We start from the raw sequence: 19177 nt of genomic DNA, 5'->3' as shown, positions 1-19177 counted from the left end.
AAAAAAAAAAAAAAAAAAAAAAAAGCACTATGGCTATTTATGGCTATTGCCAGAATGTTTGCTACTTATAGTTCCATGCTTAAAAACTATCTAGGGAAATCACTCATTCATGACATTCATGATACCACTTGCTCCTTATAGCTCCTCTGTTCAAAGGAGGGGATGGACACCAGGAGAAATGTTCCCCCAGTGGAGGGTGCTCACATGGTTCAGAGAGCTCATACTGATAGATTCACTGTGAACTTGTACCTGTGAAGGGAAAAGGAGGGCTGGTCTCTCACTGTTGCTTTTCCTAGTATACATAGCATCAAAATCCTGTTAGAAATTAAACAGTTTTGATTTCTTTCTTCACTTTTAAAGTCTCGAGCTAAGGATTTTCTTGTTTGTTTTATTATCTCTCAATGTCATCCTGTCCCAGCTTTGCTAAGTCAGAAGAAGGAGAAGCAGCTTCTTGACAATGAGTGGGCTCTTTTTAGGGGAGCATCACTGTATCCCAGGCTGGTTACAGTTCAGTGTCTGACACCTCGAAGTAGCAGCCAAGAACTCTGTGCCAGGAAGCAGGGGCCTCTTGCACATACCTTCCCATCTTACATGCAGTCTGTCACCTGGAGCCTTTGCTCAAACCTCAGAAGTCTTTGTTTTATTTTAATGAGGGCAGTCAGTCTCTTCCAGGACTCCGAGAACAAAGTGACTTCCTCAAAGCCTGTTGCCCATAAGTGCTGTTTACTGTTGGAGAGTTTTTCTCATATAACATGCAAAGCACAGGCACCCACAAGTGCAACCCTGAGGAGGCAGCTGTCTTCAGCTGTTCACTTAGGAGGAAGTGACCCATCATCCGAGAGAGGAAAAAGGAAGAAGAGACAAATGATAAAGGACACGATACACCTGCGTAAACGTCTCTGTGAGCACTCTAGGGTTTTGTCGCTTGGTGGTGGCTTGCTGGGGAGCCAGAATCCTCACCTGAGGAGATGAGGGGCAGGGTGTATGTGTGCCTCAGTGGTTTCCTTCCCTCCTCACATCTTCCTTACAGAAGTTTTTACTTGAGGCTGCAATTCCGCTTTTTTGGTGATGCAAATGAATGTGTTTGTTGTTCTTCCTTTCTTCTTTCCAGCCTGCCTTCTCTCTTCCCTTCCTCCTTCTTCCCCCACTTCCAAATATGTGTTAGGAGTGCGAGGGCCTCTGGGCTGCGGGTTTAATGTGAAAACAATTTTCTTTGAGCACATGGAACTTACGGTCTATCACAAAAGCCAAGCATTAATGGGCGTGGTAGTGGTTGATGGTAGGTGTGGTGTTTCCACAGAGAAGGCAAAAGAGCAAGGACAGCATGAACTAGTGGGGCTCACTTTCTGTGGGAGCTCAGACTTCCTGCAAGAAGGAAGCTGAGACGAGGGGAGAAATCCAGCTAGAGACAGATCTGAGGTAGAAGAATAGAGCACTTCATTTTTTTTTCTTGGCATCCTTTCATCCCTTAGACAAGTCTTGTAGGAGGGAGTGCATGTCTGCTCTTGGAGGCTATGGGTTGACTCCATCCCTAGCCTGGTTAGAGACCTGCATTCTTTTCTGTCTTCCTTCTTTCCGTGTTCAGATGATGGGCAATGGCCTATTAAGTGGTGATGATCTTTGGTAATTTCAAACTCACCTAAGGCAAGAAGGTGCCTGTGTAGACAGAAGAAGAAAAAGAAGACCTCCAAGGTACACATATCCATTTGGAGGGAGGTACCCTTGCACTGTTGCTGGAGCTTTATCGGCTAGAATATTCTTGAGCACCTTGGAGGTCAAGGGATGCAGAGATCAGTGCAGTCTGTCTCTTACCTTTGAGGGTTCCACAGTTTAGTGGAAAGCACAGGTGCATAAATAACCTGCTGCCAGTCACTGTGGTGAGTGCTTCTGTAGAACAGGTCCATGGAGGAGGAAGGGAGATCAGTCCTCTCCGGTGGCAGACTCTCCAAAGCGGCCATATATGTGCACACATGTCCATCCAGGAATTTTTTAAAAGCAAGACTCGAGAGTGCTAACATTGTATTGGCCATAAGAGCCCCTTGGCTGTACCTAACAAAAAGGGCGGTAAGGAGTAGTCTTTAGCTGTGAACTCTTGTGTCCTGTTAACATTCTAGGGCTGTGGAGGAAGAGAGAAAGTGGGTATTGGAGAGACTGTCACACTGCATTTCCCAGAGCTCTGTGCATCCCCATCCTGTTTCTCAGTATCCTGTTTATCCTTCAGAACTCAGTTCAGATGCCATGTTCTTTGGGAAGTCTGTGACCCACAGAGAATGAATTTCTCTTCCTCCTTTGTGTTCCCATTCCACAGCAGCGCTTACCACACTGACTTGTAGCCAGTTATTTATGTTCCTGTGATTTCCCCTCGACTGTGAAATCTTTCAAGGCAAGAGCCAGACTGCACTGATTTCCTTATCCCCCATCCTCCAGGACTGAGGGAGGTGCTCCATGAATATGTGTTTAGCTACCAGTAGAGGTAGGAAAAAATGGAGGCATATTTTCCCTATAAATGGAGGCATATTTTCCCTATACCATTGAGATTCCAAAGCTTTTTTCTTCCTCCTTTGCCTGACAGAGGTACTTTCTTGCTTGACTAACTCAGGATGAATCTCTGCCTTTGCTGGGGAAGGAATGAAAATACCCATATTGGATGAGAAGTCTTTTCCCAGATGGTACATTACAAGGGAAATGCACTCCCTCTCCCCAGCAGCCAATGCCATGCCATGGATTCTGACAGATTCTCCCAAAATGCAGTTGCCCATCCCTGCAGGAGCAAAGCAGCAGGTGGGATGCTCACCACTAGGATTCAAAGCAAGCTGCATTCATGGTGTTTGTATCCCCATGTGGTAAAGACAAGCCTGTAGGCAAGTTGAGAGCAGTTGTTAGACTTATTGATAGTGTGAAATAAAAATATTCATAAAATTAAAATCAATTAGAATTCCTGGCTGTGGACACAGAAACCCACTCTGTCTAGCTGGTGGGAGAAAAAAATCTTTAAAAAAAATACAAGGATATTTCATCCAAATCAAGGAGAGAAACGCACTTGAGCCTCAGGTAAGAATTGAATTAGGAACGTGTTCTGGGCATTTTGTATGGTTTCTGATTTCTTTTCCCTGTGGCCGTTTGGGGTGTACACACTTATAAAGTCTGAGTTATATGATTTAAAACACAAGATTTTAGTGTTTTAGTAGAGGCGTGTATGAGTTTTGCCAGTGTCTGATGGTTGTTCCTATCCGAGACAGTAGTTAATTCCAGTTCCAGTGCCCATGGAAAGGATTCAAATGGCTCAGCTCAGGTTAAGTGTTCAGCCCAGGACCATCTTTGGACTGGGTGCGTGGGATGCCACTGTCCAAAGCCCGAGCCGTCACTGTCACATTATAGTTGGTTGTTGAGCGTAGAGAAGGGGCTACGCTCAGAGCATCCACCATCACCTACCAAAGCTCTGATCACATGGTGTCACAGTAAGGACAGGATCTCAGTTCTGCCACTCAATAGCTGTGAAACCTTAAGCTCACCAGTCAACTTTTCTGAACATGTTTTCTTAGCTGAAAAAACAGAAAATAAAAATCTCTACCTTGAGTTATTTTGATGATTAAGTAAGAGAACGCCGGTGAAATGTCTAATAGAGCCTGCTCTATAGTAGACACACCCTCTCCTTCCAAGTCTGAAAAGTGGTGATAGTGTAAGCCTGAGGCATGTAGAGCACGGCCCTTTGCAGAGCCCACTGAGAAGGGGAAAGGCGAAGAGCCCTAGGCTGAACTTCCGTAATGGTGAGGCCCAGTAGAACTCTCTATGGTAATGGGAGCATCCTGTATTGATGTTGTACAGTATGTTGCTCACAGGTTCATGTGGCTGTTGGGCACCTGAAATGTGGTTAGGGTGAGTGAGGAACTGGATTTTTAACTTTATTTAGTTTTAATGAATGTGTATGTTTTGTTTGTTTGTTTGTTTGTTTGAGACAGGGTCTCACTATGTAGTTGAGACTGACCTGGGACTCACTGTGTAGCCCAGGCTGGTCTTGAACTCGCAGTGATCCTCCTGCTTCAGCCTCCCAAGTGCTGGGATTATAGGCGTGCGCCACCATGCCCGGCTTGTGTATGTAAATTTAAATAGCTACATGTGATAAGTAGACACAGAGCTCTAACACAGTGGTTTCCATCCTGGCTACACAATAGAATCACCAGGGAGATTTGTAAAACTAGTAATGTCCAAATCCCACTGCAGATTCCTGTTTAATTGCTCTGTGATAAGGCTTAGGTTGGTTTCGGGGGGGGGGGTATATTATTTTACTTTGCAGTACTGAGGATCAACCCAGTACTGTGAAAATACTAGGCGAGTACTACTCTAACGCCAAGCTGTAATCTCAGTCCTCAGTTTCTTTCTTGTCCTTCTGACCTTCCTTCATCTTCTCTTTTCCTCTCTTGTCCTCGCCCCAACCCTCCTTCCTCCTCTCCCTGTCCATCTCCATCTCGGTCTCTCTCCTGGGCTTTGAACTCCAGGGCCTCACACATAATAAACAAGCACTCTACTACTGAGCTGTATCCCCAGCCCCAACCCTAGATGAGATTTTTTTGTTGTTGTTTTGTGGTGCCGGGGACTGAACCCAGGACCTTTGCTCCAAGCCACATCCTCAGCTTCTTTCTACTTTTTGTTTTGAGACAGGATCTAAGTCACTAAATTGTGTTGGCTTGGTTCAACTTGTGATGCTCCTGCCTCAGCCTCCTGAAGTGCTGGGGTTACAGGTATATGCCACTATGCCTGGTATTTTTTAAAGCTTCCCTGGGGCTTCCCTGGGTTTTTTGTTTTTTTTAAGCTTCCCTGGGGGCTTCTATTCTGCAGTCTGAAACTGAGTATCACCCATAAGGAGAAGGCAGTGGAAAACAAAGGCTCAGGAAATCTCTGTGGGTCTTCTTTCTAAACAGTTTCCATGAAGCAACCGAGGGATTTCTGCTTTGGGTTTTATTACACTTTAGCCAGCTATTTCTGCTGGAACATTTGTGTTAATCATCAGTACGCGACTTCAGTGAAGGGCACTGGAGCACCATTTCCCTTTTCTATGTGGTCTCCTCTCTCCCTCTGCCAGGGTCCGTGTGAGCCAGGACGGGCAGTTTCTGCATTACATCTTCCCCTACCAGTTCATGGACTCTCCTGAATGGGAATCGCTGCCACCCTCCGAGGAAGGCATCTTCCAGGTAACAGGGAGCCCTTGGCAGCCTTGCCCGGCCCATCCTGCTGTGAACCAGCCACATGCAGGGCTCCGTCAGTCCCCTCACATCCCCGCTCCTGCTCTGCGGGAGGAGCCCTGTTGTCTGCGAGGGAGGCAGTGGCTGCTGGTAGATGGTCCTGTCTCCGTGACTGAAGCTGTCAGCCATCCCTAGAGCCTCTCCAGCCCCTTTCCGTGTAAGCTTCGCTCACACTTGCTGCCCGACCATGAGTGCTTCCTTAAGCAGAACATATTGTCGTCCACTCTGTGCTGCGGTCCCTATTGGCCCTTCCATTGAAATGCATTTGCACTTTTCACTGAGAAGCCAGGGCACCTCACTTCTGCTGTGAAGCCTGGCCAGACCCACGCCCCAGTTTCCCCAGCAGCCTCCTGTTCCTGCCACCTTGTTCTCCTTTACTCATGACTGCTTGTGGGGCTCATTGTTGTAGCGATCCAGGTTCCTTTCTGCTTGATGAAACTCTTCGAAGTAAAGTTGGAGCTTCCTCCTCCAGCCTCTGTCCTCAGGCTCCAAAGGACAGTCCCTGGGTCACAGTGGATGTTCACAAAGACTTGCTGAGCTCGCTTGCCCGGGGGACAGTTGTGTCTCAGAGGACACTATTGGGCACTCAGATAAATGCTTCAAAGAGAAGGGGTGGCTGTTTGGTCCCTGTCCTTTCCCTGCCAATCCTTTAGCCACTGGCTGCTCTTGTCATAGTTCTTCTTCCTTACTGAATGGCTAGCATGTAGCAAGCACTGCACACTAAATTGCCTTATGGATCCACATAACTCTTTGGGCTAGGTATACACCCCACTTAGTAGATGAAGAATTGAAAGCCCCAAAACATCATGTAATTCAGCTGGAAAGTGGCAAAGCCCAGGTGCCTGGATCTATGTTCATTTGTAAGAACAGAAACACCACCGGAGCAGGGAAGTTTACACACACACACCCTTAGAAACTCCCCTGTCCAGATAGTTTGCTGGCGCTGGGATCCATACGTCTCCCACCGCTTTTGTCAGGGAGTTTCAGCATATCAGCCAACCCAGGAACAGCACATACCAGTCAGTGGCACTTGGCTGGGCCTGCTTCCGTCCCCACCCTGACACTTGGCTGTGTGGCAACAGGGCCTGAGAGGCAGGGCCACCAGCTACAGTTCCCTCCAATCAAAGTCCCACCCTCCCTTCCTCTACACACAGGGACCTCTGCTAGGAACTCCCTCAGGCCATAGAAATATCCACGGGGCTGAGTGAGGCCTAAACCAGTCCCAGCAGGGTTCTGACACTGACAAGGAGGAGCAGGTGGTGAGAAGCTGATTACCTCTCTGAGTTGTGCTGGAAGGAAGGGCCGTGACCCCAGATGGTCTCTGTGCCTGGAATGAGTGTGACCACCTTCCTCCCATTTCTATTTTTGGTGTGCACCTCCTTTGGGTGCAGTAAGCTCCACACATTCACGATTGCTGTATAAAGTTCCATTTCCTCTTTGAAAATGTCCAAGTTAGAGTTCATCCTGTCCTTGCGTTTTGCCTTTGTTGACAGAGAGCAACCCACAGTAACAGCCAAACTCGTAACTCACGGAATTTCACATGAGTCGGTTGGTGCTCCAACCATGCCTGTCAGCAGCCCAACTCCACGAGGGTCTCTTCACGGCTCAGCTTGGTGACACTCACATTAGTCCTTAAGGACACAGTACAGGAAGTGTCACAAGTCACCACTGTTCCTCCAGTATGCATTCTGTTTTACCGGACCCAAAGCCTATTTGCATATTATCTCATTTAATCTGTTCAGCCAGCCTCTGAGGTAAAATTAAATTATAAGCTAGAAAACTTTATGACAAACATACCCATGCATACTTGGGAAGCAGGCAAGAAACAGACTTTCAGAGCATCTTTGGGAAAGCTTTTACATAGGACATGAGAAAGTGACAGTCAGTTATTTTGCCAAATACAAGATTGGTTGTCTTCACCCAATTCATTCGTCCCATTCAGTGATTTTTATTGAGCATTTATTATATACCAGGCACTCACTGTCAAAGGTGCTTGGAGTATATCGGTGAACAGAACCAGTGAAGGTTCCTGCATTCATGCAGTCTACATTCTAGCAAGAGACATGAAAAATAAGCTATGGCATAATTAATGAGAACGATGAAATATGTTACAAGATAATAACTGCTAGTTTAAAAAAACATAGAGTAATATAAGGGAGAGATGGTTGCAGTTTTAAAGAGGATCATCATGGAAGACCTGTGAATCGGGTGACATTTGAACAAAAACTGGAACAGCGTGAACACGGGTATCTGGGGAAGAGTGTGTTGGACAGAGGGAAGCGTGAGTGCAAGGCTGTGCGGTCGGCTGGCGTGGTAAGGGTTAGAAAGGAGGCCGAACCCATCTTTAGGCTTAGAGATTCTTCTGTCGGCTGTGTCTGCTACTGAGCCCAGCAAAGATGGTCTTTATCGGGCTGGAGATTTAGCTCTGTGATGCTGCCACCTGACTGGCAAGCGCAAGGTCCCAAGTTCCATCCCTGGTACAGAAAAAAAGAATCAGGGAGGACTGAGGCCTCTCTGAGCAGCTGGAAGGATGGAGCTGCCACCACCTGGAACTAGAAGTCTGCGGAGGGCCGGCTGCTAAGTAGGAAGTTCAGTTGGGGAGCGGTAGTTTGGCCTCGCCTATGGGCAGTGAAATGGAGATGTGGGGTGGCCAATTGGATATTTAAGTCTGGAGTTCAGTAACGAGGTCTGGGCTTGAGGCATCAATGTGAAAGTGTGGACAGAGAAGGGATTAAGAAGTTGGTGGGGGGAAGGGAATTGGTGAAGGAAACTGAAAAGGAGAAAGCAGGAAATTGCCCCTAGAGTGCATGGTACCTGGGGACCTAGAGCAGGGGGTGTACGGGGTGGGGGGGTGGAGGCAAGGGGCAGAGTACACGCTGACTGCGGATGCTCCGAGTCAGAGGGTACTGGTGATCTTAACAGGACAGCACAGGGGACTTCTAGGCACAAAGCCTTATTGGTTTGACCAGAATGAAAACAGAAGAATTTGAGACAGTAGAATTTTTTTTCATGGAGTTTTGTTTAAAAGAGGAGCAAATTAATGAAAATAGTAGGGAAGTGAGGTAAAGAAAAAGGATTTTCACTTAAAAAAATTTTTTTAATAGAAGACGTAAAGGCTTGTTCACAGGAATGCCTGAGATCTTTGTGTTTGCCTTCAAGGCACTGGTTTCATTGAGATTAGGTCTTCCTCAGCCTGATTTCTTGTTTGGGAATTATTAATAAGTACCAGCTAAGGGACAGGCTTTGCTGTGATAGCTACTTGCTAAACTGTTAGTGATAGACAGGGTGTGAGTCTTATCCTCAGAATTCTTTCTCACAAGGCAACTCGTGTGATGTTACACGTCTGTAAAGAGGTATGGCTGAGACTCTGGCCTCGTTGGTATAATTTAGGGTTCTGCCTACAGTGAGAACAGTTCTGAGAGGGAGCAGCTACAAGAGGCAAATGAATACAGTAATGCAGGAGGTGTACAGCGGACAAGGAGGATGGGAGAAGAGGAGGGAGGGCCTCTATGCAAGGCAGGAATTAAAGGGTCACACACGATGTGTAGTAAGGAACGTTTAGAGAGTGAGGCCTACCTTTAATGTGACTATGTGTAAAGTTCTCTATAAATGCCTTGCACACAGTCACCTCTCAGAAAGTGCTAGCTGCTCTCACCATTTCGAGTGTCTTTGTACCGATGCCCATCTTAATCTCTGCCAACCCGAATTATTACGATTGATCAAATTATTGAAGAGATCTCTATCCTTTCCCTGTACTATCCTAAGCATGTTGCACTTTAATCCCAACTTTACTGCTCAGCATTGTTTTAACAAGGACTTCTTAAGCATCTACTGCTTTCCAGGTACATATTACTGCTTATTTCCACTGCAAGTACAATTTAACTTTGCATTGTCAGCATGCCTAAATGCCCAAAAACTCCTAGATGAGTAAATGGAGAAAGGGCCTTTGAATGTCACTCAAGAGTTTGTGTCCTTGTGTCATTTTTCTGACTTAGTCATCAGATCTTTTTGATTGCTTATAGTGGTCCATAACAGCCTGACATACTTAACAGATCACTTTTCTCTAATTGAACTTTTCCCCACTCCATCCCTATATAGTGTCTCTCTTTACTCTTGAAATGAGTAGTCCTCTGCATTTTGAGCTCCCTGTAGAGCACCAGGACCACACCCCCCGAAAACTCAGAGCCTTCTGCAACTGTTACTGGGGTCAGCCAAGGTGCCATAAGCCGTGCGGGTAGGGAGGTTGGGCTGCAGGAAGTGATGGACACGTGAGTGAGTGGCTGACCCCAGGCCTCCCAACACGGATACCACTCATCTCAGTGTGCACAGTACAAGTCATTGCCTGGGCCTCCTCTATGCGAGGCCGTGGAGGGGGACTTTAGTAAAAGTACAGCCAGTTGCCAAGTAGCCATATGTTTCTCTGTGCTCAGCGTAGACATACTTTCCAGTTTAAACCTTACCTCTCTGCTCCTGACCTCTTCCCCAGGTCACTTTAACTGCCGAGACTGAATGTAGCTACATTTCCTGGCCTCGGAAAAGTCTCCACCATCTTCTGACCAAAGAACGATACATCTCCCGCCTCTTCTCAGTCCTGCTGGGCTATGACATCTCAGAGAAGCTCTACACGCTCAACGAGAAGCTCTTTGCTAAGTTTGGACTGCGCTTTGACTTACGCCTCCCCAGCCTCTACCATGTCCTGGGTCCTTCTGCCTCAGATGGAGGGCTGGAGTCCGAGAAGGATGAGGAGGAAGGCTGCCAGCCGGCCACATGCCCAGCTCTGGCGGCGCCCACCTCTGTCCAGCAAAGCCCGCTTTGTTCTCCCCCTCCAGCCGCCACCAATCTTCCCGCACCTCTATCCCGGGCCCGAATGTCCAGGCCTGACAGCGGCATCCTGGGTGAGGACTCCACCAGTCTGGTGCTGGAGGATTTTGAGGAGGTGTCAGGATCAGAGTCGTTTATGGATTATAGGAGTGATGGGGAGTACATGAGGTGAGGGCAGAACTAACATGGGCACAGTCACCGGCTCAGGACCCACGTAAGTATGGAGAAAGGCTGTGCACCTCCCTGCCAGCACCTGGCCTTGGCTCAGCTTGTAAGGGCAAAAGCACTGTCTTATGGGGCATCACCTCTTACTAGATTCACAGAAGGGGGCATTAATCCAACCTTGCAGATAGCAACTCACTCTGGTGCATGCGAGGCATGAAGGGATTTTAAAAGCTCATTCATTATTAACCATGATTACATTTGGAAAGCAGGATGGTTGGGCATTTTGAGCAGACAGGATGGTTGCTAAATTCTTTTTTGAGGTTATGCTAATAGCTAAGGCCACTGCTGGGGCTAAAGGGGATTTTATTTGTGGCATAAAGGAAACAAAAAATGCCGGTGTGGTTCTACTTCCAAATGATTGTCTCTCTGGCATAGAGTTGGTTCTGGAAAGCAGTTGTTAGCCCAGACAAGGCAGGAATCTGTTAAAATCAGTTTTTTTTTTTTTTTGGTACTGGGAATCGAACTCAGGACCTTTGCTTGTGGGGCAGGCATGTTGCCGCTGAGCTCTAAATCCCTGGCCCAAAATCACGTTTTTTTAAAAGGCTTGTGGAAGTGTTGCTCACTCGGGCAGAGGACTGGAAGCTTCTCTGATTAAATGCCACTGCAACTGGACAGATAAACAGCAGCCTGGGTTTTCCTAGCTACTCACACACTTGAGGGTGAGCTGGGCACAAAATCTGGGAGTGCATGATCGTATGCACAGGATTTCCCTCACAGGAGTGTGTACAAGAAAGGCCGCAGTTCTGGGAAACTGCTTTCACATTCCCCTGGCTGCCCTCATGGTGCTGTGACATTTTCCTCCTCGGACTCCACCCAGCCATGGTGGAGGCCTGGCTTTTCCTGAGGAAAATCCCACCAACTTCCATTTGGAAGGCATTTCTAAATGAGGAGCGCACTGAGACCTACCCACCTCTAGGAAGAACTAAGAAATTTCTCGAGAAACCAGCCCAGGGAGGAAGGCCTCCAGGTTGTATGAAGTGAAAGAGCACATGTTTGTACGGTGTCAGAAGCAAGTTATACGAACGAAGAAAGAATCAAGAGGAGCGAGTGATAAGAGGAGAGATATTCTGCCATAGAGATAGGGAATTTGTCCTTTCCTGTGGTACAGGGGTACTGAGAACTATATCGAGCTGATTCTGGGATAATTCCAGCGATCCGTCAAGACCCATGATCTCAGTGTGACACCCTCCACTTGTACTGTCTGCTGTCCTGGTCCTTTCCCACCTGTCACCCTGCTCACCCCACCCCTGCCAACCAGATATATCCCATGGGGCCCTCACACATGCCAGCCTACCTGTCCCCTCCTTCACCAACACAAGGCTCTCTGCTTTCTCGTGCTGCCCTTCCCTGTTTTCTTCTCCTGTTGGTTCTACTTATTTTCTTTCTGCTCTCTGCCTTCTGCCTCATCCTTGGCTGCCTGTTTTCTGTCTTAAGTGTCCCTTTTCTCCTTCCCAGATAATTTCCTCTCACTTCACTTGGACTCTGTCTTCTCCTATTTTCTTGTTCACATATTTAACACTACGATTACTTCTTTTCCTTTTGCCCATTTATGGCCTCACCGTATCTATTCTTTCTCTCAGACCACCTCACACAGCCTTCTTAATTTTTAATCCCAGCACTTCCCAGATCGCTATCCTCTTCTCTAGCAAGAGAACTACTCAAGTGAAGGAGTAAAATATTCCCAACTTGAGGAATGTTTCCCAGTCCTCAGGTGGCAGGTAGCGTGGTAAACAAGAAGGGACCCAGGACTGAGCTGAAAGTCCTGGCTTCCATCTGCTGTTCTTTGGAGCCAGTCCGGATCTGCTATAAAGCCAGCGTGTGACTTTTTGCGAACTCTACGACCTCCCTTAATCTCAGTCTCTCCACTGAGTTGCCAGAGCAGCTGTCCCCAAGACGGCTGGATCCCTGTGAGCCCACAAAGGATGAGCTTCTCCGAGGAGGGAAGGAGGAGGAGTCAAGCCACAGGGCTCTCCGCTCTACACGTCACTGCTGTTTCTCTGACACAGGACTGTTTGCCAAGGCTGGGGGTGAGGGAGCCTGGTGGGCTAGAAGTCCCTGCTATTCTGTGCCTGTGAAGAATGTGTCACCTGTTGTGTGACTGCAAACAGGCATTGTGTGTGAAAGGAGTCACGGCTCAGTGTCCAAGCCCTCAGCCACTGATGCTGCCCTACGAAATGCCTCTTTCTAAATTCAGCCCTTTCTGAAGCTGGATGTGATAAAACTCCTAATGTGAGGTTCTCTAAAGTACTGGGATTTACAATATATGAAGTACTGGTGTTAGCAGTACTAGGTGTTTCATGTTTGTTTAAATGATTAAAAATATATTGCTTACTTTTAAAATCATAGAACTATGTAAAAAGGATCAAATTGGCCAAATTTCATCAGTTTAGACTGTGATAATGTGATACTTTAACCTGAGATCTTGTGAAATTGTGTTTTTTAGATAATTGACTTATTTGCCATCAGACTCCTTTTGGGGTTATTACCCTAATGAATAAGCATATTCCCATATAAACTGATGAGTGGCAGTTTACTATTGTTTCCTTTATAAGGTAGGATACCATTCATCATCTCTTTCCTGGCTCATGAAAGGCCAGAATTTTAAACTCATTGCAATTCATGCCAGTACAGCGCTTAGGTAAGAGGCACAAAGCTGGCTGAATTCTGCATTGTTAGGAATGACACAGTCTCCCCTGTAGACACCAGTGCTTGTCCCTCACGCCGATCCAATTTAAGGACAGCTAAAAGTAAATAGTCAGACCTTCTGCTGGAGCGCTTTTCTGAAGACAATTCATTCTTTTCTCATGGTGGCTCCCAAAATTGAACTGAAAATGGGAACTGCTTCTCTTAACAGCCAAGGCTATGCTGCGTGGTAATGCATCCGATCAGGTCTCTCAACAGATCCACATCGTCCCTGACTTCACTGGGATTTTTCACCTTCCTTTAGGCAGCCTCAACAGGGGTTCGTTCTGGAAATGCTTGGTAGAGGAGGGGGTCATGCTGGAATGCCTCTCTGAGATGATCAACAGTTGAGTTAGATAAAAGATCCATTACCTCAGACTAAATTGTAATCTGTCTGCAGTTTGGCCAATTTTGATTAGGTTTTCCTGTTGTCTGAAAACTGTGTGGTTTGCATGGTATACCACATTTTTTGTTTATATTTAAATAAGCAAGTGATAAACCGATTACCCTTCAGACACAAACTGTGGCTCAAGGAAGAAGTCCCAGACCAGAGCATATTAACAAGGTCCAGAGAACCAACACAATGTTTACCTGCTGTCTAGTATGTATTTTTTTCAGCCACTGTGCTCAGTAACGATGTGAGAAACAGTTGAAGGAGTTGAGGATATTTAATCTGCAAGAAAGGGGAAAGTTTAGCATCTTCAAACTTTTTAAACATTCGAGTAGTATGGCTTAATTTGTAGGCCGAAATTGAATCAAAGATTGAAAGTGAGAAGGAGAAGAATTTCAGCTCAGTATTAACAATAACATTCATGGAGTAGAAAGTTACTTCTCACTGGAAGGGATTAAGGAGGAACCAGAACAAATATTTTTGAGATTTTAGGTGATTCAGGCCCTGGGGAAAGGATGCTTTAAATCAGTGGTGAGAAATCTCTGGCACACGTGTTATTTGTTTTTGTTTTAGGACAAAAGATGTTAATGTAGGGATTGATTTTTCCTAAACGAAACCCTCAGGATTCAGGTTTAGTTGTAGTGTTGGCGCTTCTCAATAAATAAGTGGGTTTGGGTTGCAGTTTGAGCTGTCATTTCTAAAAGCTTTGCCACCACTGCCTTAGAGTATTGTGAGTAAGGCAGGTTCTAACTCTGCCATGCTACACCTCTGTGGTCCTACCATCTAGGACTGAAGTCCTGCCCCTATCCGCCATCAGGAGCAGGCCTGTGGAATGGGGCTGATAAACCTCTGTCCAGCTCCCTGGGCTGCTAGGAGGTAACTGAGGTAAAGTTTATAAAAGCAGTCTGTAAGTTGCAGAGCATGAGTTGTGTGTAATGAAGATTAAAACTGGTGTGCACAGCCACGCAGGGTCTCCCTTCGCCCTCTTCCATGCTCTCTGTCAGAGACACGTGATTGCCCTCATTTCTCCTAGTCTGGCCCTCCCCGGAAGGGGGCAGCTGGCAGAATCCTGACAACAAAAGAATCCACCAAGGTGGAGGCCTGAAGAGAACCTGTCAGCTCCTTGGCCTCAGCTTGTTCTCCGTTGTTTGTTTGGGAGGAGACAGTTCTCAGTCACACTGTGCTCCTACCCTTGCCCTCAGAAGGAACTGCAAGGTGTCTTGGTGGCTGTCAGACTCCAGGGTGGGAATCCTGCTCCGGGGTCTCTGGCCAGAAGCCTCTCGTGTTATCCATGTGGTGGAGCAGCTGCGCCCCCTGCAGCCCCTGCAGCCCCCAGGCCGCTCCTCCACTTCTGTTGTACAGACCTCATTTTCCTAAAAAGAAAAGACAGCACTCTTACAAGGCTTACTGAATTTCAGTACAGGCTCGCGCTCTCTCTCTCTCTCTCTCCCTCTCTCCCTCTCTCCCTCTCTCCCCCTCCCCCCTCCCCCCTTTCTTTTTGGTATTCTAAGACAGGGTCTTGTTATGTAGTCCAGACTGGCCTTGTGATCCTCCTGCCCCAGCCCCCAGGTGCTGGGATTACAGTATGTGCCTCCATACCTGACTTTGTTTTTTTCTTAAAGTCACCCAGTTCTATAGATTGTTCAGAGGAAGCAGCAAAGTGGGGTGCTTTGATCTCACCTCTACAATGAGGAGATCAGACTCACTCCATACTCTAGAATGGAACGATTCAGAAGCCCCACCGCCTCTCCTCCATGTTTCAGGCGTTCAGCATGGTTATAATTGGGAATCAGCAGGAAGGAGAAACACAAAAGGACCCTGTGAAGTTAGGCAGGCTGTATGCAACCACAGTGCTGAAATCCTCCCTCTTTTTCTTTCCACAGCTTCTGGAACTCCTCTCCAGACCTCCTCTCGAATTATGTACAGGGCCCAGGCCCCTTTGGCTCCACTCCACACTCCTGAACTCTAAGGATCCCCGGGCTGTCCTTTCTGTGCGGCCAGGGCAGCTCTCCTGTGTGTTCACAAGATGCCCACTTGCATACCCACCCTCCTACCACCACAGAAGGCTCTTGGGCATGGTAGGCACCTGTGCCTCAGCAGCTGGGACATGGAAGAACTCGCTCTCCTGAGCCTTCCTTCCAGAGACACGTTCAAAGTGTTGGATGGGCCTTAGGCGCCGTCCTTTCCTCACCGAGAGTCGCAGCAACCCAGGTGGCCTCCAGCCTCCCGGAGCCTCGCTGCCAGTGGGTGGTAAACCCCACCTCACACGGTGCTGTGAGGCTCCAAGAGCTGATGTTAGAGAAAGCAGTTAGACATGGGGTGGCATCTGCGAAGCACTCAATAAATCACTCTCCTCTTTCTGTGTTGTTCCTTTGCATTGTCCAAAGGGCTTGATGGGCTCAGCTGTCCCCAGGTTTTCCCTGGTGGTTCATTTGTACTTTTCTATTGAGATTCAATTTACAGAAGCAGATATTTAAAAACCTAGTTTTCCCTTAGCCTTTTAAGTTCATCTTACACATCTATTGTTCTATTATGGACCTATATTAGAAGGTAGTTTTTAGAAGGAACTTTATAAACTCAATGCGGTTTCCTTCAACATTTAAAAGTGGATTTATAAATTTAATATATTCTCTCTTTCCCTAAATACATCTACCTATATTCTGATTCTCTACTGCTGTGCAATGCTTATCTGTAGAGTAAGTATTTAAAATGGTCACAACAGTTCCTTTTGCTCATGAAAGTGGGACTCACCTGGGTTCCCCAAGGTGGTCCTCACTTAGGGCTTCTTGTGCTGTTGCTTAGTCAGCTCTGGATGGGGCTGGAATGATCTGAGAGCCTCTTCACTCACGCGTTTGGGCCCAGACTGGCAAGACTCACACAGCTGAGGGGAGGAACTGCTGGGAAAACTTTCTACCCCTCCCCATCTCAATAGCTGGTTCATTTTTGTTGCTGTATAGTACTCCTTTGTGTGAATATACCACTGCACTTCATGTATCCAGTCTACTATTGATGGACGTTTGGGTGGTTTCCAGCATGGGGCAATTACAGATACACCCTTGCGACACCCTTGTATGTACGCATGGGTACACATATGTCATAGTTCTTGAATATATAATCCTAGGCATGGAGTTTCTCAGACACTGGGTATGTATATGTTCAACTATGGTAAATACAGCCGTACAGTGTTTCTAAGATATCGTACTAGTTTACATTCCTATTCATAGTATATAAGAGCTCCAGTTGCTTTTCCCCCTCTCCAGTAGTTGTCATTGTCATTTTTTCCCCATTGTAACCACCATTGGGCATAGATAGCAGAATGTCATTATGGTTTTAATTTCACTTCCCTGACAAATAATACAATTGAGCATCTTTCCTTTTTTTGTCAAATGGATACCTCCTATTGAAAAGTATCTATTCTAGTTTCTTTATCTATATTAATCTATATCTATTATGAAATAAGGATCAAGATTCCTTGTTTTCCATGTGGATCCAAGTGACCGAGTGATGCAGTATGTATGAAGATGATTATTCTACTCCCACTACTGTTCAGCACTCCCTTTGCCAGAAGTCAAATGTCCCTACCTCTTACCTCTGTAGTTTTGTTTCTGGATCTGCTCTTTTATTCCACTGGTCTATTTTTCTGTCCTTGGACAATACCGCTTGTAACTTTTGTAGCTTCTTAATGCACTTTGATAGCAAACATGATTTCCTCTTCAAGCCTTCATTATTCTTGATATTTCCCTATGCATTTTAGAATCAATTTTCGATTTTGACCAAAAAAAAAAAAATCTGCTAGGATATTTTTTTTTCCTTTTCCTTGTAATAGGGCTTAAGCCCAGGGCATTTGCACTGAGCTGCATCCTTAGCCATTTTTTGTATTTTTTATTTTGGTAATGGCCTCACTATATTGTTACTCTGAGCTAGGCTTGAACTTGTGATCCTCCTGCTTCAGCCTCCCAGAGTGCTGGGGTTACAGGTGTGTACCTCCATGCCTGGCTCTGCTGAAATTTTTATTGGAATTGCATTTACACTATGAATCATGTCGGTAAAGAGCTGATATCTTTTAATAGTGACATTTTCCATTTATGAACATAGGTTTAGTACTTCATTTGTTTTGGTCTTCTTTACTTGGTCTTCATAACATTTCATGCAGAGTTTTTAAAAAATATATATTTCTAGGTATTTGATGAGTTTGACATGATTATAAATGCTGTCATTTAATTTTTTACATACTAATTTTTTATTGCTGTTATGTATAATACAATTGATTTTTGGACCTTCAACTTCAATGACTTTGATAAATTCACTTATCAATTCTAATCGTTAATCCATAGCTATTTTTTCCTTTTCAACCTACACCTTCCTTTTCTTTCATCTGTTTCACTGGGTAGCGCCTACAGTATGGGAATGAATAGAAAGAGTAATAGAAGACATCTTTCTCTCATGCCTGACCTCCAGGAAAATGTTTTCAGTATTTCATTTATATGATATGTGGTATCAGGTTTTTAGAATAATTTATCAGATTAGAGAAGTTTCCTATTCCTAATTTTCTGATTTAAAGCATCACGAATGAATATTACATTTTATCAAATTATTTTCTTTGTTTATTGAAATTTTCTCCTTTGTTCTATAAATGTTGTGAATTATACAAGTACATATGCAAATGTTTTAAAAACCCTCATATTCCTAGAATAAAGCCAATTTATTCATGGAATAAACCCAACTTGATTAAGATATAATTTCTTTTTATGCATTCTGGACTTTGTTTGAAAATATTTTATTTAGGATTTTTGCATCTATGTGTCCTAATATAACTCACCTTGAGTATCAAGGTTATGCTGGCTTTATAAAATGAGTCCATAAGCCTGCTTGTCTGTCTTTGTCTGTCTGTCTCTCTCCCATTTTTTGTTCTAATTTTTGAATCCCACTTGTCTTCCCCTCTGCTCACTGCATCTTGTTCTTCCTCTCGTCGTCGTGCAGGTCCCAAACCCAGCAGTCTTCACTCTTGACGGTTCTGCCTTCAAGACACATCCTGAACTCAACTTCTCCACTGCCACCACTAAGCTAAGCATGGCTTCGTATCAGGATCACCTGCGATAGGCCTGTGACTGGCCATGTGATTTCTCCCGCCCTCTGTCCCTATAGTCCGTTCTACATACAGCAAAGCGCTCACTTAAGCTTGTAGGAGTCTGAATGTTTTTACCACAAGGAAAATAAATAAATGAGTGTGTATAAGATCTCATCACTCTCTAGTTTAAAATTTCAAGTGATTTCCTGTTACACTTAGAATAAAATCTAGGCTTCTTACCATGCGATACTAGTCAGGGTTGGCTTACCGAAGAGTTCCAAGATTTATGTCTGTTTGACCCAAAGTCCACTGAGAGTCTGTGCGACTCATAAGAGGAGCTGTGCCTCGAGTTGTCGCTCTGTGATTGAGCCAGGCTTAACCTCAGGCGCTGCCATTGGAAGAAGCAGCAGCCCCCATCCCAGAGCCAGCTGTCCTTTTCTTCAGCCTGGAAGTGGCCGGAGCCTCTTCTGCCCACAGACCATTGACGAGAACTAGTCACAGGGGTGCATGTAATCAACCCCAGCTCTGTTGATTAAAGGCTGACAGCTGTGGGGACACAGGTAAGGCACCACTCTACCAGCCAATGATGAGCACGAGGCCCAGCCACACCTCACGCTGCTTTCACTCATCATGTACAGCCACTCTCGTCTTTTTGCTGTTCCTGAGGAATGTCCATCCCTTTTATGCTTGGGTTCATTTGTCTAGAATGCTTTTTGCTCATGCCTTCTCTAGCTGGCTTCTTCTCATCCA

General features: G+C 45.8%; 3 protein-coding genes across 7 annotated transcripts in view; 2 read left to right on the top strand and 1 right to left on the bottom strand.

Moving 5' to 3' along the window:
• LOC104866191 (cytochrome c oxidase copper chaperone) overlaps positions 1-5130 on the top strand; it is a 22555-nt gene extending 17425 nt beyond the window's left edge. Inside the window, exon 3 of the mRNA XM_010630027.3 lies at positions 5081-5130. The gene's annotated coding sequence lies outside the window, so the exon portion shown is untranslated. The remainder of the gene's footprint in view (positions 1-5080) is intronic.
• Popdc2 (popeye domain containing 2) overlaps positions 1-19177 on the top strand; it is a 21895-nt gene extending 2718 nt beyond the window's left edge. Inside the window, exons 2-5 of one of the 5 annotated variants that reach the window (XR_002025544.2) lie at positions 5081-5189; positions 9727-10135; positions 15243-15437; positions 18340-19177. Coding sequence is in view for 4 of the 5 variants with exons in the window: in XM_019208322.2 (XP_019063867.1) it covers positions 5081-5189; positions 9727-10233 (616 nt within the window). In the remaining variant the exon portion in view is untranslated. Of the gene's footprint in view, positions 1-5080; positions 5190-9726; positions 10276-15242; positions 17186-18339 lie in introns of those variants that run through there. The other 4 variants (XM_019208323.2, XM_019208322.2, XM_010630179.3 and 1 more) reach the window with 4 other exon arrangements.
• The window catches only part of Pla1a (phospholipase A1 member A), a 49085-nt gene continuing 44388 nt past the window's right edge, over positions 14481-19177 (bottom strand). The window contains exon 12 of the mRNA XM_019208318.2: positions 14481-14732. Within this exon, the coding sequence (XP_019063863.1) occupies positions 14731-14732 (2 nt within the window). The 3' untranslated portion in view covers positions 14481-14730. The remainder of the gene's footprint in view (positions 14733-19177) is intronic.

This window comes from Fukomys damarensis, unplaced genomic scaffold (assembly GCF_012274545.1).
Source record: "Fukomys damarensis isolate Sample0158 unplaced genomic scaffold, DMR_v1.0_HiC HiC_scaffold_24, whole genome shotgun sequence".
Lineage (NCBI taxonomy): Eukaryota > Metazoa > Chordata > Mammalia > Rodentia > Bathyergidae > Fukomys > Fukomys damarensis.
This window is presented reverse-complemented; position numbering and strand designations above follow the sequence as displayed.